The following is a 23,046-nucleotide window of genomic DNA, read 5'->3' on the forward strand; positions in this document are numbered from 1 at the left end:
AAATAAAAGAAAACGCACTTTATCTTACCTGCCAACGAGCCCCCGGAGCTCCGGTACAGGTGTTCGGTCCCCGGGCTGTATTCTTCTTACTTCCTGTTAGCCTGGCACGTCACATGGAGCTTCAGCCTATCACTGGCCGCAGCGATGTCCCGCCTCAGCCAGTGATAGGCTGAAGCTCCATGTGACGTGCCGGGCTAACAGGAAGTAAGAAGAATACAGCCCGGGGACCCAACACCTGTACCGGAGCTCCGGGGGCTCGTTGGCAGGTAAGATAAAGTACGTTTTATTTTATTTTGCAGCCCGGACAGGATAACATGAGAAAAGTGAGCACCGGAGTACTAGATCTATTGGGATCTATGAATGCTCCCAGGTGGGCGATGTATCGGGATATATTGCGATGTATCGTCACCTAGACGGTATCGCGATATATCGGGATATATCGAATCGCCACACTGGTATCGCGATTCGAATCGAATCGCCAAATTCTTGGCGATTCAGACCCCTAAAAACTACATAAGTAAGTTAATATATTGATAAATAATAAAGTGCATAGATACCATAATAGTGATGTAGTGCATAAGTGGACAAAAAATATCCACAAAGTTAAAAGACCGCTTGAAAATCATATTTTTACATCGATGACATATAATTACACAATGCAGACACATGTAAGCCTATAATAATTAGAGAAATAATACATACTTCACAATAAGGAGGAGACATCTACCACCTCCGTACTATGGCGCTGCCAGCCTTCCGTACACATGATCAGAGTCATGTGGCTCCCTCGCACGTCTGACCCGTTATCCCGGCAATCATAACCAACACAAAGTGTGTGCAGAAAGACCCAACAGAGGTAGGCTTTTAACAAAAAGAATAATGTTAGTAAAAATGAAATAATTCTAAATAAAGAATGAATAATAAAAAAATTATAATTTTTTTTATATAAAACAATAAAAAAAAGACAAAAAATGTGAGTAAAAAAATATAAATAAATATGAAAAAATATATTAAAAAATAAATATAAAGAAATAATCTAAACAAAAAAAATAAAAAATTAGGAATAAAATTAAATAATAGAATATGATTCCCCAACCTCCGGGGTCATTATATCATTATTCATACCGGGTCATAACTTGCACCATTAGGGATAAATCACTAACTCGACCTGAATTAGGCCAAGACGTTTACAGTCAAAGGGGGACCCATATGTTTGGGACCATCAAGTCCCCACCCCACTAGGGTCAGCCCACCACAGCTGCTTACCAAGTGCCCCCTGCTTTTCCAGCAACGCTAATCCCTCTATATTGTCCATAGACGTTAGATAAACCCAAAAACAACCTTAGTCCCCCAAGACTTTTCTGTTCTCCTTCTCAAGAACCCTAAGTCCCCCACAGACCCCAAACATGACCTAATTGGCCCCCTCTACTATAACTTTATCTTGGAGACATCAAAAGTGCCATATTTGGTAGTTCCTATCTCAATACTTATTTCCTTCACTGTAAATGGGGCTCAGATAACTCATCCTGTCAATTTGATATTCATTATAATTTAATGATATTTTATGCTTATATAAAACTTTCCATGTGACTTCTCCTACTGTCTGATGATTTTTACTAAATTTTTTCTTATGAATTAGGGTGAAGATATGAACAGTATTAATGCTCTAGAGACAGATATGAGTGGTGATAAGCAGTATAAGGAGGACATTCCTACAGGGAAAGATCTGATGTATATTAATGCTACAGACATAAAGGAAAAAGAAGAGACAGATGTGAGCAGTGATGAGCAGTATAAGGAGGACATTCCTACAGGGAACGATCTGATCTATATTAATTCTACAGACATAAAGGAAGAAGAAGAAGAGACAGATTTGAGCGGTGATGAGCAGTATATGGAAGACATTTCTACAGGAAAAGATCTAAACTATGCTAATGCTACAGACATAAAAGAAGAAGAAGAGACAGATGTGAGCGGTGATGATCAGTATAAGGAGGATATTCCTACAGGGAAAGATCTGAACTATGTTAATACTACAGACATAAAGGAAGAAGAAGAAGAGACAGATTTGAGCGGTGATGAGCAGTATATGGAGGACATTTCTACAGGAAAAGATCTGAACTATGTTAATACTACAGACATAAAGGAGGAAGAAGAAGAAGAGACAGATGTAAGCTGTGATGAGCAGTATAAGGAGGAAATTCCTATAGCTTACCACCCAGGTAACTAGTAGACACTAAATGCAAAGAATATATACTGCTGCTGCTGCTATCTCTATTGATCAGGATATATAGTAGTTAAACACCTCCCCTCCAGCTCTATCTGTATACTTCTGCTATCTCTATGGGATCAAAATATATAGTAGTTATACCCCTTCCCCTATAGCTCTATCTCTATTCAGCTGCTGCTTTCTCTATGGGATCAGGATATATAGTATAGTAACCGCATTAACTGCTATCCGACAGCGCAAAATGCTTAAGCTGCTGTCGCATAGCAGTTTAAGCATCCCTGGCAGGTTCGCTCACCTATTCCCGCTGCTCCGGGTCCACTTCGTGATCCTCCGGCATCTTCCGCATCTTCTCCGGGGTCCGGGCCTCGCTTTCCGGCGTCGTTATTACGTCACTACGCACGCCGCGCCGGCGCAGCAACGTAATAACGTCACCAGAAAGCGAGGCCCGGACCCTGCAGAAGATGCGGAAGAAGCCGGAGGATCCCGAAGACGACCCCGGAGCAGCGGGACAGCATCGGGAGCCCCTGGGACAGCAGCGGGAGCGGTGAGGACGCGGTCCGGAGCGGCGGGGACAGGTGAGTATAACTTCCTATACTTCACATTGCACGGATCCCTCAACATACGATGGATTCGACAAACGATGGGTCATTTGGAACGAATTACCATCGTATGTTGAGGGACCACTGTAGTTATACACCTCCCCTCCTTGTTCTGACTGCTGCTGCTGCTATGTCTGAGAAATCAGATTATATAGTTTATTTACACCTCGCCTGAAGTTGTGTTTTGCATTGTTTTCTTGTTTTTGCCATGCTTTCCACAAAATCTCAGCAAAAATTTTACTATTTACCAGAGATTTTATAAGATTAGGAACACAGCCTAAAGACTTCATAAAATATCTCAGCTGTAATTATAGGTCAAACCACTTTCTCTTTTCTTTAAAAAATGCACTTTGAATAAGAAAATGCATCAAAACTGCAGATAATGTGAACTGACCTCAACCCACTGAAGTCTAATCAGTTCACCTGAACTAATTAGATAACCAGGTGCAGTGATGAGACCCCTCCCCCTCTCGGCAAAGCCAGAGGATTCATGGGAAATGTAGGCAACTTGAGAAAATAAAAATGAAAACCCATGCCTGCCACATCAGCTAAAACAGGTAAACACAAGGCATACACAAGAACCTATATATTATTCTCTTATAGTCTATGCTGCACTATATAAGTAAAAATTCAATCCCTCAGTGCTTCTTCAAAGGGGTATTCCAGGGGTACTTTCCTTAACCCCTTAAGGACACATGACTTACTGGAACGTCGTGTCCACTCCCGATCTATAACGCGGGGCCACGGAGTCATAGCGGGTCGGGCCAAGCTTCTAACAAAGGCCGGGACCCGTGGCTATTAGCGCGCGGCATTTATCGCTGTGCCGCGCGCTATTAACCCTTTAGACGCGGCGTTCAAAGTTGAACGCCACGTCTAAAGTGAAACCAAAAGCATGCCGGCTAGCTCAGTGGGCTGTTCGGGATAGTCACGGCGAAATCGCGGCATCCCGAACAGCTTACAGGAAAGCGGGAGGGCCCCTACCTGCCTCCTCGCTGTCCGATCGCCGAATGACTGCTCAGTGCCTGAGATCCAGGCATGAGCAGTCAAGCGGCAGAATCATCGATCACTGGTTTCTTATGAGAAACCAGTGATCAATGATAAAGATCAGTGTATGCAGTGTTATAGGTCCCTATGGGATAACAATGATCAGTATAAGAGATCAGTGTGTGCAGTGTTATAGGTCCCTATGGGATAACAATGATCAGTATAGGAGATCAGTGTGTGCAGTGTTATAGGTCCCTATGGGACCTATAACACTGCAAAAAAAAGTGAAAAAAAAGAGTGAATAAAGATCATTTAACCCCTTCCCTATTAAAAGTTTGAATCACCCCCCTTTTCCCATTAAAAAAAAAAACACAGTGTAAATAAAAATAAACATACATGGTATCGCCGCGTGCGTAAATGTCCGAATTATAAAAATATATCGTTAATTAAACCGCTCGGTCAATGGCGTGCGCGCAAAAAAATTCCAAAGTCCAAAATAGTGATCAATAAGTCCTATCAATGCAAAAATGGTACCGGTAAAAAACTTCAGATCACTGCGCAGAAATGAGTCCTCATACCGCCCCATACACGGAAAAATAAAAAAGTTATAGGGGTCAGAAGATGACAATTTTAAACGTATACATTTTCCTGCATGAAGTTATGATTTTTTCCAGAAGTACGACAAAATCAAACCTATACAAATAGGGTATCATTTTAATCGTATGGACCTACAGAATAAATATCAGGTGTCATTTTTACCGAAAAATATACTACGTAGAAACGGAAGCCCCCAAAAGTTACAAAATGACGTTTTTTTTTCAATTTTGTCTCACAATGATTTTTTTTTCCGTTTCACCATAGATTTTTGGGCACAATGACTGACGTCATTACAAAGTAGAATTGGTGGCGCAAAAAATAAGCAATTGTATGGATTTTTAGGTGCAAAATTGAAAGAGTTATGATTTTTTAAAGATAAGGAGTAAAAAACGAAAATGCACAGGATTATAACTAGACATCATGAGCCCATGATGTCTAGTTATAATCCTGTGTAATTTGCCTCTATTATTATTTTACTGTTGTCTCTGACCTTTCCCAGCATTCCATGTGGCCAGAGACAATATTCTATAAGTCACATGATCTTAGGGGAAGGAGGGGTATTAGTGGTTATGGTGCAAAATGAGGGTGGATAGCATGAGTTCAGTAGTTTACCCTGCTATTTACTCCCCCCTGCAACATAGCCACACCCTCTGGAGACCATGTGACTCATGATATTTTGTAAGTTTTTGAAAATATAAATAAACCCCTCCCATAATAAAATTTTATTTTACTCCCATTCCCACCCATAAAAAAAACAGATTTTGTATCACAGTGCGCGGAATATCAAATTACAGATTGTGTAATTACAAAGTACAATTGGTCCCACAAAAAACAAACCCTCATATGACCCTGTAGATGTAAAATATATAAAAAATATAATCTGTTTTATCCTTGGCAGATGACTGTACCAGGAGATCAGAGGAGAATCTTATATCTTCAGATTATAAAGCAGATGATGGTATCACACAAGATACATATGAAGAACATTCCATTATCCCAGATACACCCTCAGCCCTTCACAGCCAAGATCTCTCATCTCATCCTGTTATACAAGTCCAACCTAAAGATTCCTCTCAGTCTGTTAAGCAAAATATGGAAAAGCGATTTTCATGTCCAGAATGTGGGAAATGTTTTACCAAGAAATCATCTCTTGCTGATCATCAAAGAATTCACACAGGAGAGAAGCCATTTTCATGTGCAGAATGTGAGAGATGTTTTATTCACAAATCACATCTTGTTAAACATCAAAGAATTCACAGAGGAGAGAAGCCATTTTCATGTTCAGAATGTGGAAAATGTTTTACAGAGAAATCAACTCTCGTGAAACATCAACGAATTCACACAGGTGAGAAGCCATTTTCATGTGCAGAATGTGGGAAATGTTTTGGTCACAAATCACATCTAGTTAATCATCAAAGAATTCACACAGGAGAGAAGCCATTTTTATGTCCAGAATGTGGAAAACGTTTTACCGAGAAATCATCTCTTGTGAATCATCAACGAATTCACACAGGAGAGAAGCCATTTTCATGTGCAGAATGTGGGAGATGTTTTATTTACAAATCACATATTGTTAAACATCAAAGAATTCACAGAGGAGAGAAGCCATTTTCATGTTCAGAATGTGGAAAATGTTTTACCGAGAAATCAACTCTTGTGAAACATCAACGAATTCACACAGGAGAGAAGCCATTTTCATGTGCAGAATGTAGGAGATGTTTTAGTCACAAATCATATCTAGTTAATCATCAAAGATATCACACAGGAGAGAAGCCATTTTTATGTCCAGAATGTGGAAAACGTTTTACCGAGAAATCATCTCTTGTGAATCATCAACGAATTCACACAGGAGAGAAGCCATTTTCATGTGCAGAATGTGGGAGATGTTTTATTCACAAATCACATCTTGTTAAACATCAAAGAATTCACAGAGGAGAGAAGCCATTTTCATGTTCAGAATGTGGAAAATGTTTTACCGAGAAATCAACTCTTGTTAGTCATCAACGAATTCACACAGGAGAGAAGCCATATTTCTGTTTAGAATGTGGGAAATATTTCACTCACAAATCAATACTTAACACACATCTAAGAACTCACACAGGAGAAAAGCCATTTTTATGTCCAGAATGTGGAAAATGTTATAACAATAAATCACAGCTTTTTAAACATCAAAAAAGTCACACAGGTGAAAAATGTGGAAAATGTTTTACTCTGAATTCAATTCTTGTTGAACATCAAAAAGCTTACGCAGGAGAGAAGCCATTTTCATGTACAGAATGTTGTAAATATTTTACAAAGAAATCAATACTTGTAAGACATCTAAGAATTCACACAGTAGAGAAGCCGATTTATTGTTCAGAATGTGGAAAACAATTTACTCTGAAATCTCTTCTTGTCAAGCATCAAAAAATGCACACAGAGAAGCCATTTTTATGTTCAAAATGTGGGAAATGTTTTACTGACAAATCAAATCTTGGTCAACATCAAAAAATTCATACAGGAGAGAAGCCATTTTCATGTTCACAATGTGAAAAAGGTTTTAATCAGAAATCAGATCTTGTTAGACATCAAAGAACTCACACAGGCGAGAAACCATTTTCATGTTTAGAATGTGGGAGATGTTTTACTCTAAAATCACATCTTGTTCAACATCAAAAAATTCACACGGGAGAGAAGCCATTTTTATGTCCGGAATGTGGTAAATATTTTGCTCAGAAATCATATCTTGTTAAACATCAAATGACTCACACTGGAGAGAAGCCATTTGTATGTTCAGAATGTGGGAAATGTTTTACTCAGATATCAAATCTTATCAGACATCTAAGAATTCACACAGGAGTGAAGACAATTCAGAGCAATAAATGATGCAGATAACACATCTATATATTAACCATGTACATAGGATATCTGACATTTATACATATATCATATACTGCATCTCCAAACTTGTTCCCAATTGTTAATAAAAGTTTTCTTTTAGAACGTAGTCACCGATCCAGCGATGTCATCACTATAGTTTACATGGTAGGAAAAGAGTGTGATATATGGTTGTGATATTCACTGCTCCTCATGGAGAAGACCCAACAGGCATAATCTATGGGGAGCTGCTACTGGAGACCCAAACACCTCAGAGAGAAGGGACTTATTCCAGTTAGAAAGAGAAGAGGGCATTAAGATGGAGGGGAGAGAGATAATGGCGGAGGGGGATGGGGAGAAATGAAGCACAATGCATCAAGATGGAGGGGGAGAAGGATAATGGCAAAAGGTGACCAGAGGGGGGCGGGGGGATAATGGGAAAAGGGGATCGATATGAGGGGGGGGGGGTGATAATTCCCAACCATCCACCACCTTAATCCCTTTGTGCCATTATCCCCCCCCCCCTCTGATCCCCTTTTGTCATATTGGATAATAATAGCACAGATGGAGGGGGGAATAATAACACAAGGGGATTAAGATGGAGGGGGGAGAAGTGATTAACCCATATTGGATAATAATAGCATAAGGGGATAAAGATGGAGGTGGTATTAATAACACAAGTGGATAAAAATGGAGGAGGAATAATGACACAAGGGGATAAAGATGGAGGAGGAATAATAACACAAGGGGATAAAGATGGAGGAGGAGGAATAATAACAAAAGGGGATAAAGATGGAGGAGGAATAATAACACAAGGGGATAAAGATGGAGGGGGAATAATAACACAAGGGGATAAAGATGGAGGGGGAATAATAACACAAGGGGATAAAGATGGAGGGGGAATAATAACACAAGGGGATAAAGATGGAGGAGGAGGAATAATAACAAAAGGGGATAAAGATGGAGGGGGAATAATAACACAGGGGGATAAAGATGGAGGAGGAATAATAACACAAGGGGATAAAGATGGAGGAGGAATAATAACAAGGGGATAAAGATGGAGGAGGAATAATAACACAAGGGGATAAAGATGCAGGGGGAATAATAACACAAGGGGATAAAGATGGAGGGGGAATAATAACACAAGGGGATAAAGATGGAGGAGGAATAATAACACAAGGGATAAAGATGGAGGAGGAATAATAACACAAGGGGATAAAGATGGAGGAGGAATAATAACAAAAGGGGATTAATATGGAGGGGGAATAATAACACAAGGGGATTAATATGGAGGAGGAATAATAACACAAGGGGATTAAGATGGATGGGGGATGCATTTTGTCCACGGGTACCCCTTGCGCGAGGGGGTACCCATGGACATACTCTCAGCCTTTTGGGGTACAGTCGCCAAAAAGGTTGAGAACCACTGTTCTAGGACATTATTCTGATGGAAAAACTTTACACATTATAAAAAGTCCTATAGGTGTTGGGGAACATTTATAGACAATTGTTGGCCCGGCTGTCATGGCGTACCATAGGCCCCCTGCCCCCATATTACACAGGTCTGATGGGGGAACAGGGTACGTAAGGGTTAATGCTTGTGGTTATAACAATAGCTGTATAAGGATATATAAGGGGTAAGGCTATGTTCACACGGTAATGTACGCACAGGAAATCTCTGTGAGGCTAAGTTTCCACTTTTTTAAAAAAAATGGCAAGAAAAACGCCAAATCTGCTGCACTGCGTTTTTTTCAGTGGAAAAAATGCTGTGGCCAGATGTTATTTGTAAATAAATAGGAAAACGCAAAATGCCTTTTCCACTTGGCGTTTTTCATTTTGGCGTTTTTTTTTTTTTATCCTTTTGGCGTTTTTTCACTATTCTTTGTCGTTTTTCAGTTTTTCAAAATTGCAGCATGTTGAGACTATGGGAGTGAAGGAAGGTCTGAGAACACATCGGTGTTGCTACTGACAAACTCCCTGGCCTCCTGAGTCTGTGTAGAGGAAAGGATGTCAGCAGTTTTCACTGTGGTAACTGCTTCCCTTGCACCAGACTGAGGGACGGGAAACTCCACCCCTAACAAACCTGGCCGGGGGCTGTCCTCCACACTAGTCCCCCTATCTTTCCAAGGTTTCAACAAGTTTACATGGTACACTTGCTCTGGCTTCCTCACCTGGGCTGGTGTACCCTATACGTCACCTCCCCTACCTTTTTGATCACTTCGTAGGGACCTTTCCACCTAGTAAGAAACTTACTGTCGACCGTTGGTACCAGAACCAAAACCCGATCCCCCGGGTTAAAATTCCAAACCTGAGCCTGGCGATTATAACCTCTGCTCTGGGCTCGCTGAGCTGCCTCCATATGTTCCCTAACTAAGGACATACTCAACTACACATTTATTCTCACACCTCTTTGGCTATGTCTAACAGACCACGCGGAAGTCTGCCGTACAGCAGTTCAAAGGGCGAGAACCCAGTAGAGGCCTGGGGCACTTCTCGCACTGCGAACATGAGATAGGGCAGCAAAAGATGCCTATTGTTCCCATCTCTAGTCACCACCCGCTTCAACATATTTTCTAATGTTTGGTTAAACCTTTCTACCAGGCCGTCTGCGGGTGGTACACGGAGCTCCATAGCGGTTTTACCTGCAGTAACTTACTGAGCTCTTTCATTACCTTTGACATAAATGGGGTGCACTGGTCAGTCAATACCTCTTTAGGTAAGCCCACTCGGGAAAACATCTCCATTAGCTCCTTAGCTATGAGTTTGGCCAAGGTATGTCGCAGAGGTAACGCCTCGGAAAACCGAGTCGCATAGTCCAGGACTACCAGGATGTGTTGGTGCCCCCTAGCGGATTTCGGCAACGGGCCTACATGGTCCATAGTGATCCGTTCAAACGGGACCTCGATAATCGGGAGGGGGGCCAGGGGACTAAGGTAATGTGGCTGGTGGCTAGTTATTTGGCATGTTGGGCAAGATTCATAATACCTTTCGACCTCCTTATACACACTGGGTCAGTAAAAACGCTGCAAAATTTGGTCCTGCGTCTTCTGCTGGCCCAGGTGCCCCCCCAGAACATGTTGATGGGCTAATTCTAACACCAGTCTCCGATATGCTTTAGGCACCACCAATTGTTCCACATTCTCCCCCCGTACCTGGTTTACCCAGTACAGCATCTCTTGGTGGACCACAAAACGGGGATATACAGTCTCGGCTCCCGGTTGTTGTGGTGCACTTTCTACAATTAATACATTTTCCCAGGCCCGAGAGAGAGTCGGGTCCTGGTGCTGTGCTGTACCAAAATTTTCTCCTGAGACATTGAGGTCTGCCAACTCTGGTCCTGATGGCATTTCCTCCACAGCTCCCACCATTACACTCAGTGGCGACACCTTCTCTTCCACTGTAGTGGTGGCCACACCAACTGCTGTCTCTTCTGACTCAGGTTCCCAGGGTTCCGGGGTCACCCCTGAGTATGGCCAGTCTATTGGGGACACCCTTGCCTCACAGGTTTGGGGGACTCCTGTCTGAGGCCACAAAGACAGGAACCCTGGAAAGTCTCTCCCAATTATCAACTCAATTGCTGACCTCACTGCGTTGCCCGCAAACCAAATGTGATGACTTGCTCTTGCAGATAGGTGCGGTTGAAGTATAGAGGCACGGAAACAGGACTTTTCAAATCAAAGTTCATTGTTTTATTCACACTTAGCAAACAGACTTCAATGCAGATCATAGAAAAAGTAACAAAAGTCCACCTGCGTTCCTTAGGTGTTTGTTCACACCTGAGTCCATGCCATGTGGCATCAAGCAAGTCTTTTCCAAGCTTCCAGGCAGTCTGCTTACCAGCTTCCACACTCCACAAGGAAGATCTTAAAACTCAGCTCTCTGTCAGTGTTAGCTGCAAAGTGCAAATCCCCCTCAGCTGATGGAGTGGCCTGACTTTAAGGCCAACAAAAGGCAGCCTGGATTGTGGGAATGGCCCCCACCCAACACTTGGCCATTCCCAGTAAGAGCCGTCCCGGATTGGCTTTCCAGCCATACTACAGCAACAGTGTCAGTCTGCATTCCAGCGCAGACACTGAATAAATACCGGCTCTTACTTCACCAAGGCCAGGAGCCTTGGTGACACATACCGACCATCAACCACAATGCCTTTCACCTTCTCACACCTATAATACTATAATACATGTATATACTATAATACTATAATACATGTATATACTATAATATTATAATAAATGTATATACTATAATACTATAATACATATATATACTATAATACTATAATACATGTATATACTATAATACATGTATATACTATAATACTATAATACATGTATATACTATAATACTATAATACATGTATATACTATAATACTATAATACATGTATATACTGTAATACTATAATACATGTATATACTATAATACTATAATACATGTATATACTATAATACTATAATACGTGTATATACTATAATACTATAATACATGTATATACTATAATACTATAATACATGTATATACTATAATACTATAATACATGTATATACTATAATACTATAATACATGTATATACTGTAATACTATAATACATGTATATACTATAATACTATAATACATGTATATACTATAATACTATAATACGTGTATATACTATAATACTATAATACATGTATATACTATAATACTATAATACATGTATATACTATAATACATGTATATACTATAATACTATAATACATGTATATACTATAATACTATAATACATGTATATACTATAATACTATAATACATGTATATACTATAATACTATAATACATGTATATACTATAATACTATAATACATGTATATACTATAATACAGACATTTAATGTATTTTGTCCTGTTATTGTCGGTGTCCATACATCTTCTTATCCACATAGACACCTACAGTCACCGTCCTCTGACATATACACTATAATACATGTATATACTATAATACTATAATACATGTATATGCTATAATACTATAATACATGTATATGCTATAATACTATAATACATGTATATGCTATAATACTATAATACATGTATATACTATAATACGTGTATATACTATAATACTATAATACATGTATATACTATAATACTATAATACATGTATATACTATAATACATGTATATACTATAATACTATAATACATGTATATACTATAATACTATAATACATGTATATACTATAATACTATAACACATGTATACACTATAATACTATAATACATGTATATACTATAATACTATAATACATGTATATACTATAATACTATAATACATGTATATACTATAATACTATAATACATGTATATACTATAATACAGACATTTAATGTATTTTGTCCTGTTATTGTCGGTGTCCATACATCTTCTTATCCACATAGACACCTACAGTCACCGTCCTCTGACATATACACTATAATACATGTATATACTATAATACTATAATACATGTATATGCTATAATACTATAATACATGTATATGCTATAATACTATAATACATGTATATGCTATAATACTATAATACATGTATATACTATAATACGTGTATATACTATAATACTATAATACATGTATATACTATAATACATGTATATACTATAATACTATAATACATGTATATACTATAATACTATAATACATGTATATACTATAATACTATAATACATGTATATACTATAATACTATAATACATGTATATACTATAATACTATAATACATGTATATACTATAATACTATAATACATGTATATACTATAATACAGACATTTAGTGTATTTTGTCCTGTTATTGTCGGTGTCCATACATCTTCTTATCCACATAGACACCTACAGTCACCGTCCTCTGACATATACACTATAATACATGTATATACTATAATACGTGTATATACTATAATACATGTATATACTATAATACATGTATATACTATAATATTATAATACATGTATATACTATAATACACGTATATACTATAATACATGTATATATTATAATACATGTATATGCTATAATACTATAATACATGTATATACTATAATACATGTATATACTATAATACTATAATACATGTATATACTATAATACATGTATATACTATAATACTATAATACATGTATATGCTATAATACTATAATACATGTATATGCTATAATACTATAATACATGTATATGCTATAATACTATAATACATGTATATACTATAATACATGTATACACTATAATACATGTATATACTATAATACAGTCATTTAGTGTATTTTGTCCTGTTATTGTCGGTGTCCATACATCTTCTTATCCACATAGACACCTACAGTCACCGTCCTCTGACATATACACTATAATACATGTATATACTATAATACTATAACACATGTATATACTATAATACTATAACACATGTATATACTATAATACTATAATACATGTATATGCTATAATACTATAATACTATAATACATGTATATACTATAATACTATAATACATGTATATGCTATAATACTATAATACATGTATATACTATAATACATGTATATACTATAATACTATAATACATGTATATACTATAATACATGTATATACTATAATACAGACATTTAGTGTATTTTGTCCTGTTATTGTCGGTGTCCATACATCTTCTTATCCACATAGACACCTACAGTCACCGTCCCCTGACATATACACTATAATACATGTATATACTATAATACTATAATACATGTATATACTATAATACTATAATACATGTATATACTATAATACTATAATACATGTATATACTATAATACTATAATACATGTATATACTATAATACTATAATACATGTATACACTATAATACTATAATACATGTATACACTATAATACTATAATACATGTATACACTATAATACTATAATACATGTATATCCTATAATACTATAATACATGTATATCCTATAATACTATAATACATGTATATACTATAATACTATAATACATGTATATACTATAATACTATAATACACGTATATACTATAATACTATGATACACGTATATACTATAATACTATAATACATGTATATACTATAATACTATAATACATGTATATGCTATAATACTATAATACATGTATATGCTATAATACTATAATACATGTATATACTATAATACTATAATACATGTATATACTATAATACATGTATATACTATAATACTATAATACATGTATATGCTATAATACTATAATACATGTATATACTATAATACTATAATACATGTATATACTATAATACTATAATACATGTATATACTATAATACATGTATATACTATAATACTATAATACATGTATATACTATAATACTATAATACATGTATATACTATAATACTATAATACATGTATATGCTATAATACTATAATACATGTATATGCTATAATACTATAATACATGTATATAATATAATACTATAATACATGTATATACTATAATACTATAATACATGCATATGCTATAATACTATAATACATGTATATACTATAATACTATAATACACGTATATACTATAATACTATAATACATGTATATACTATAATACTATAATACATGTATATACTATAATACTATAATACATGTATATACTATAATACTATAATACATGTATATACTATAATACATGTATATACTATAATACTATAATACATGTATATACTATAATACTATAATACATGTATATACTATAATACTATAATACATGTATATACTATAATACTATAATACACGTATATACTATAATACTATAATACATGTATATACTATAATACAGACATTTAGTGTATTTTGTCCTGTTATTGTCGGTGTCCATACATCTTCTTATCCACATAGACACCTACAGTCACCGTCCTCTGACATATACACTATAATACATGTATATACTATAATACTATAATACATGTATATACTATACTACTATAATACATGTATACACTATAATACTATAATACATGTATATACTATAATACTATAATACATGTATATACTATACTACTATAATACATGTATACACTATAATACTATAATACATGTATATACTATAATACTATAATACATGTATATACTATAATACTATAATACATGTATATACTATAATACTATAATACATGTATATACTATAATACTATAATACATATATATACTATAATACTATAATACATGTATATACTATAATACAGACATTTAGTGTATTTGTCCTGTTATTGTCGGTGTCCATACATCTTCTTATCCACATAGACACCTACAGTCACCGTCCTCTGACATATACACTATAATACAAGTATATCCTATAATACTATAATACATGTATATCCTATAATACTATAATTAATACATGTATATACTATAATACTATAATACATGTATATACTATAATACTATAATACATGTATATACTATAATACTATAATACATGTATATACTATAATACTATAATACATGTATATACTATAATACTATAATACATGTATATACTATAATACTATAATACAGGTATATACTATAATACTATAATACATGTATATACTATAATACTATAATACATGTATATACTATAATACTATAATACATGTATATACTATAATACTATAATACATGTATATACTATAATACTATAATACATGTATATACTATAATACTATAATACATGTATATACTATAATACTATAATACATGTATATACTATAATACTATAATACATGTATATACTATAATACTATAATACAGGTATATACTATAATACTATAATACATGTATATACTATAATACTATAATACATGTATATACTATAATACTATAATACATGTATATACTATAATACTATAATACATGTATATACTATAATACTATAATACATGTATATACTATAATACTATAATACATGTATATGCTATAATACTATAATACATGTATATACTATAATACTATAATACATGTATATACTATAATACATGTATATACTATAATACAGACATTTAGTGTATTTTGTCCTGTTATTGTCGGTGTCCATACATCTTCTTATCCACATAGACACCTACAGTCACCGTCCTCTGACATATACACTATAATACATGTATATACTATAATACTATAATACATGTATATACTATAATACTATAATACATGTATATACTATAATACTATAATACATGTATATACTATAATACTATAATACATGTATATACTATAATACTATAATACCTGTATATACTATAATAATACTATAATACATGTATATACTATAATACTATTATAATGTCTCCGCTGTCTCGTGGACACAGCTTCACATCAAGTTTATACCGAATCTCAAGGAAAGACACGCTGGTTTGCTTAACTGATGTAATCTTTACTGAGATATAATGAAAGTGCGCGGTAAAACTGTAAAACAAACATATGAAAGACAAATATAAGCATGGCTATTCAAGTGCCTTACATTATGCATAGCTAATACATAGATAGGGTCTAACATGTGCTCACTTACTACACACTGAAAACACATTATCTATCTACAAATGCCTAGCATCTCTCTACACAGGCTAACTAACAATTCCGTACTCACAGGCTTTGGTATTTATCAGATTTGCAGTCTGTATTAGCTTTAAGAAGTCCTGTGGATCTGGTCACTGTGGTGGCTGGAGCTGGAATGAATGAGACATGCCGGAGCTAGTCCTATGCTTTAGAGAGAAGGCCCGCCTCTAGGCTTCAAGAAAATGGAGGGTCTTAAAGGAACAGACCCTGCTGAGTGCCAAGCATGTAAAATACATTGCGAAGGCAGCACACTCCCCACCTGGCATACTTTTTGTTATGCCACTAACCCTTGGACAGAAGTAAAACTACTTCAGAAATTGGCCTTGCATACACTTTGGGAATGCCCTGTCTAACAATCCTAACTTCAACCTTTCTAACTCTAGCATCACTACTAGGATCAGTCCCCACAATGAGTCCAATAGGCCACTCGTTCCTGTGGGCCTGAGAGTCTTTCAGTAGGACAAAGTCTCCAACTTGTAAATTGGGCTTGTCATCTTGCCATTTCTTGCGTGGCTGGAATATCACCAGGTATTCCTGTCTCCACCTCTTCCAGAAAATGTCCGCAAGACTTTGAACTTGTTTCCTTTGCTTGGTGTACAAGTCCTTGAGCGAATTGTGTTGAGAAATCTCTTCCGTTTTCAGAAGGCCTTGGATTTCTTCTTTAAAGACTTCCTGCTGGATGCATCTGATGATCGTGACCTTAAGTTTTCCGATTGCACGGGTCAGCGACTTCCAGCTGGAAAACCTTTCAAATCTATGAGCGCCCAGACTGTCTCTTGTAACTATAGTCCTACAAACTGTCACTTGAGGTCTTACCTCTTTGTCTTGATCTGGTTCTATGAGCTGAAAGGTCTCTACCTGAGTAGTTTCTTTGGTTTCTGGTTTACGAAGAAAGGATGGACCTACGAACCAGTTAGTTTGCTTGAGCGCAGCGGCTGGCACTAGTCTTGTCCCATGATCAGCGGGGTTCTTGTCAGTGCTGATGTAATGCCACTGTTCTGGACTTGTAGACTTTCTGATACGTGTCACTCTGTTGGCCACGTATGTATAAAATCTTCTTGAAGCATTGTGAATATATCCTAACACAATCTTGCTGTCTGTATAAAAGTTCATTGCATGGATCTCGATGTCCAGTTCTGTTGTAATCATGTCTGCCATTTCTACAGCTAAGACAGCAGCACAAAGTTCTAGACGTGGGACAGTGTGAGCCGGTCTGGGAGCCAGCTTAGATTTTCCCATGAGGAACCCGACATGGCTTTGTCCCTCAGTGTCTATTACCCTAAGGTAGGCGACAGATGCGATAGCCATAGTGGAGGCGTCAGAGAATATGCATATTTCTCTTCTCTTTGTAGCAGACAAGGAAACAGATACGTATGGTCTAGGGATGTTGAGTTGTTCAAGCTCTAACAATGAGTCTTTCCACAACTTCCACTGCATTTCCTTCTCTTCAGGTAGTGGTACGTCCCAGTCACTTTGTTCTTGCTCAGTAGTGATCTGTCTCAAAAGAGCTTTACCTTGCATGATGATGGGTGCTACGAACCCCAGGGGGTCATAAAGACTGTTGACTGTAGATAGGACACCTCTTTTTGTGAATGGCTTCTCTTCTCTGGAGACCCTGAAGGTGAAACTGTCAGTCTTCAGGTCCCAACTAATCCCAAGACTTCTTTGCAAGGGTGGTGATTCTGTTCCTAGATCCAAGTCTTTGAGGTCTTTAGCACGGTCTTCCATTGGAAATGCTTCCATGACTCTGTTGCTGTTGGAAGCTACCTTGTTCAGTCTTATGTTGGATTCTGCCAACATTTCTCTTGTACTTTTCAGGACGTTGATAGCTTCTTCGTTGCTGGAGAAAGAAGCAAGTCCATCATCTACGTAGAAGTTCTTCATGACGAACTGTGTGGCTTCTTGACCATGTCTTTCACCTTGCTGTGCTGCTCGTCTCAGGTTGTAGATAGCTACAGCTGGAGAAGGGCTGTTTCCAAACACATGTACCTTCATCCTGTACTCTGTGATTTCTTTGTTAAAGTCATTGTCTGCATACCACAGGAACCTTAAGTAGTCTCTGTGATCTTCACGAACAAGGAAACAGTAGAACATCTGTTGTACGTCTGCTGTCACTGCTATGAGTTCTTTTCTGAACCTGATGAGTACTCCAAGGAGTGTATTGTTCAGGTCAGGTCCGCTGAGAAGGACATCATTTAGTGAGATGCCTTTGTGCTTCGCACTAGAGTCAAATACTACGCGTATCTGGCCTGGTTTCTGAGGATGGTACACCCCAAATATTGGTAAGTACCAGTGTTCTTGGTTCTCTTGTAGTGGTGGTGCCCTTTCAGCTTGATCGTTATCAAAGATCTTCTGCATGAAGGCTTGGAAGTGTTTCTTCATATTTGGCTTTCTTTGTAGCATGTGCTGCAACGAGGTGAAGCGTTTCTCTGCTTGTACCTTGTTGTCAGGAAGGCGATGGCGTGGTGACCGGAAGGGTAGAGGGGCTACCCAGCTGCCTGATTTGTCTCTGAAGACTTCTCTGTCCATGATCTCAAGGAAGAGAGTATCTTCCACAGAGGGTGCTAGCTTGTCGTCATCTCGTGTTCTTTCAAACACCTTACATCCCAGTTCATCTGTATCTCCAGTTGAGGCTAAGTCTTCCATGCACCTCTGGATACTCTGATGATATGTTGGGTTAACAAGTCTCTCTTTAATGTGTAGACTGTTGGTACATGGGCAAAGACAAGATGTACGACCATTCTGTAACAGATGTGTTCTGTAGACATTCACCTTTTCTGGTTTGTGGAGTCCGTCTAGACATACTTCTCCAACGATGACCCATCCGAGATCAAGGCGTTGTGCAAATGGTGCATTGTGTGGCCCATTGTACTGTTCTCTGACTTTGTGCACTCTGAGGATATCTCTCCCAAGTAGAAGGATGATTGCAGCATCTGGATCTAGTGCTGGTATCTGGTCTGCTATTCGCACCAGATGGGGGTGATGACGAGCAACTTCAGGTGTGGGGATCTCTGACCTGTCGTCTGGTATCTCATCACATTCTATGAGGGTAGGAAGAGTCACCTTTGTCTTTCCATCTAATGACTCAATGATGTAGTTGTTTGCTCTTCTCCCTGTTGTCTCTACAATTCCAGAACAAGTCTTCAGGGTGTATGGAGTTGGACTTCCTTTGTCACCGAAGAGGTCAAAGAACTCTGTTTTTGCCAGAGATCTGTTACTCTGTTCATCCAAGACTGTGTACATCTTGATTGCTTTTTCTCTGAAGCCTGCAGGATACACCTTGACTAAGCATATTTTGGAGCATGATCTAGGGCGGCCCTGCTCTGTACAGATCTCAGTGCGCTTTGAGGTTACTGCTGGCGTTGTACTCTCGCCTTGCTCCCCACCATGATCTTCTTGAGTTGCTGGAACTTCTTGTTTCCATGGTGGTGGTCCTGGGTGTAGTGCTGACAGGTGTTTGTCACTGTTGCACTCTGTGCATTTTATTGTTTTTGTACAGTCTTTTGCAAGATGCTGAATTGAAGCGCAACATCTGAAACAAATGTGATTGTCTTTAAGGTAAGCTTTGCGCTCTTCTAATGTCTTACTTCTGAAACTGCGACATTTTCTTAGTGGATGAGGCTTGTTGTGGATTAGACATATTTTGTCTGGCTCCTCAACTTTCTTACTTGCGCTGTCTTCCTGATTGACTGCAGACTCAGGCGAGACTTCTGTCTTCCGTACAGAAACTGTTGCTCTGCGTTCTTTGTAAGGCGTTGGAGGTTTTTGCTCTACCTTTGGGGAGCTTGCAGTTCTCTTGTTCAGGAAAGCAAAGCTTGGATCATTGCGTGTTTCAGCTTGGTCTACGATGAATTCAGCAAGGAAGGCAAATGGTGGAAATGCGACTCGATGTTCTTTCTTGTATCTTGATGCTTGAGTGACCCACCTTTCCTGCAAGTTGAAAGGAAGTTTCTCGATTATGGGATCAACTCCACGTGCTGTATCTAAGTATGAGAGACCTGGCAGGTATCCACTAGACTTAGCGGCTTCTATTTCTAAGAGTAGGTCCCCAAACCCTCTCAGCTTTTGATTGTCTTTGTTTGTCATTCTTGGATAGTTTTCTATCCTCTTCAGAAGAGCATCTTCAATCACTTCAGGTGACCCATAGCAGTGTTCTAGTCTCCTCCACACCATTGCAAGTCCTGCTGCTGCATCATGAACATGTACTGATCTGATTCTTTGGGCTTGCTCAGTGGACTCTGGTCCTAGCCATTTGACGAGCAGATCAAGCTTTTCTCTGTCTGTCAGATCTAAGTCTTGGGTACCGCTTAGGAAAGATGACTTCCAGGCCCAGTAGTTTTCTGGACGGTCGTCGAATTTCATGAGACCAGCGCTCACTATCTCACGGCGCATCAGGAATCTTGCTACCTCTGTAGCTCTTGCTGCATCTGGTGAATACTTCCTGGGTGTAAACTCAGGGTATGGCTGCGGCTGGTAAGGCTGATGAGGCACTTGACTAAGTCTGCTTTGTTCTCCTCTGTTGTAAGTCTTTCTGCTATAATCCAGACTTGTATTTGCTTGAGGAGGGAGTACATCAGCATCCGTTTGTACTCTTGTCAGGTTGGCAGATTGGTCTCTGAGCATGCGACCACTTGACTTCCTACCCTGAGGTTCTGATTCAGTCTTGCAGTGTTGCATAGTATCAAAATTGCTTATTGCTGGTGGAGTCAATGATGGCCTTGATGTGTCATTGAACTGCTGGTCAGTGTACATGGTTGCTTGTGACTGTATGTACTCACGGGTACGTTGGCTTGCGCTGAGGGGTGACATCTGGGTTTCTATGTCAGCGAACTGAGCTTCGGCAGCCCTTGTGAGAACTTCTGCCTCGGCTAAGGCTGCTGCAGCGTTTTTCTGCTGTTGCAGTAAGTGTAAAGATGCTTGCACTTCAGCTTTTCTTCTAAGTGCTTCAGATTCACTTTTTGCTTGTTCTTTCATCAATTCAGCTTCCTGCTTTGCATAGGACACCATTGCACAAGCTGCCTCTGCTTTCGCTCTTGCCTTAGTTGCTATGGCGCTAGCGGATGACAGGCTGGTGGTGCTTGAGTGTCTAGAACTATGGCGTTTAAATCTTGATGCATCGGCGCTAACCGAAGTTAGATTTGTTTGACTGGACGCTCTAGACAATGTTGTGCACCTAGATCTACTTCTTGGCAAGGTGTCTTCCTCTTTATAGGAGCATTGAGGGTTAACTGTCAGAGTGCTGTTCTCTGGGTTCTGCATCTTGCTTTAGCTGGCAGCGCAGATAATGATGATGACTGGACACAGCACAGCGGTGATATAGCACGTGAGAGAATTAGTTTCACTTTCTAGAGCTTCGCGCCCTTACTCCGACACAGACTGCAGGGCACAGGATTTATGAGTCTTTTTTACTGCTGTGGACGATTCAAAGCTGATTAACTGCTTCTGATAACGTTTTAAAAGCCTTTTTACTATAATGTCTCCGCTGTCTCGTGGACACAGCTTCACATCAAGTTTATACCGAATCTCAAGGAAAGACACGCTGGTTTGCTTAACTGATGTAATCTTTACTGAGATATAATGAAAGTGCGCGGTAAAACTGTAAAACAAACATATGAAAGACAAATATAAGCATGGCTATTCAAGTGCCTTACATTATGCATAGCTAATACATAGATAGGGTCTAACATGTGCTCACTTACTACACACTGAAAACACATTATCTATCTACAAATGCCTAGCATCTCTCTACACAGGCTAACTAACAATTCCGTACTCACAGGCTTTGGTATTTATCAGATTTGCAGTCTGTATTAGCTTTAAGAAGTCCTGTGGATCTGGTCACTGTGGTGGCTGGAGCTGGAATGAATGAGACATGCCGGAGCTAGTCCTATGCTTTAGAGAGAAGGCCCGCCTCTAGGCTTCAAGAAAATGGAGGGTCTTAAAGGAACAGACCCTGCTGAGTGCCAAGCATGTAAAATACATTGCGAAGGCAGCACAACTATAATACATGTATATACTATAATACTATAATACATGTATATACTATAATACTATAATACATGTATATACTATAATACTATAATACATGTATATACTATAATACAGACATTTAGTGTATTTTGTCCTGTTATTGTCGGTGTCCATACATCTTCTTATCCACATAGACACCTACAGTCACCGTCCTCTGA

At 37.7% G+C, this 23,046-nt stretch overlaps 2 protein-coding genes across 3 annotated transcripts in view; one reads left to right on the forward strand and one right to left on the reverse strand.

The window, feature by feature from the left end:
• LOC130299651 (uncharacterized) overlaps positions 1-23,046 on the forward strand; it is a 58,000-nt gene that overhangs the window by 2,567 nt on the left and 32,387 nt on the right. The window contains exons 2-5 of the mRNA XM_056551485.1: positions 1,640-2,222; positions 5,309-7,257; positions 10,525-10,770; positions 21,858-21,989. Of these exons, the coding sequence (XP_056407460.1) occupies positions 1,649-2,222; positions 5,309-7,257; positions 10,525-10,770; positions 21,858-21,989 (2,901 nt within the window). The 5' untranslated portion in view covers positions 1,640-1,648. The remainder of the gene's footprint in view (positions 1-1,639; positions 2,223-5,308; positions 7,258-10,524; positions 10,771-21,857; positions 21,990-23,046) is intronic.
• LOC130297446 (uncharacterized) lies at positions 16,578-22,846 on the reverse strand. 2 transcript variants are annotated; one of them, XR_008849525.1, is made up of 3 exons: positions 22,636-22,846; positions 16,890-22,454; positions 16,578-16,708 (listed from the first exon to the last, which is right to left on the reverse strand). XR_008849525.1 is itself a non-coding variant. In XM_056549938.1 (2 exons), exon 2 carries the CDS (start codon positions 22,115-22,117, stop codon positions 17,141-17,143), a length of 4,977 nt encoding a protein of 1,658 aa, XP_056405913.1. In that variant the 5' UTR covers positions 22,118-22,454; positions 22,636-22,846; the 3' UTR covers positions 16,757-17,140. The 2 variants fall into 2 exon arrangements, 1 of the variants encoding a protein (XP_056405913.1); XM_056549938.1 differs by lacking the exon at positions 16,578-16,708 and having other exon boundaries at positions 16,757-22,454.

The sequence above is a fragment of the Hyla sarda genome, chromosome 1, assembly GCF_029499605.1.
Source record: "Hyla sarda isolate aHylSar1 chromosome 1, aHylSar1.hap1, whole genome shotgun sequence".
Classification (NCBI taxonomy): Eukaryota; Metazoa; Chordata; class Amphibia; order Anura; family Hylidae; genus Hyla; species Hyla sarda.

What these genes read in the sequence shown, in the direction of transcription:
- LOC130297446 (XM_056549938.1), bottom strand. Translation starts at nt 22,117, where the DNA reads ATGCAGAACCCAGAGAACAGCACTCTGACAGTTAACCCTCAATGCTCC.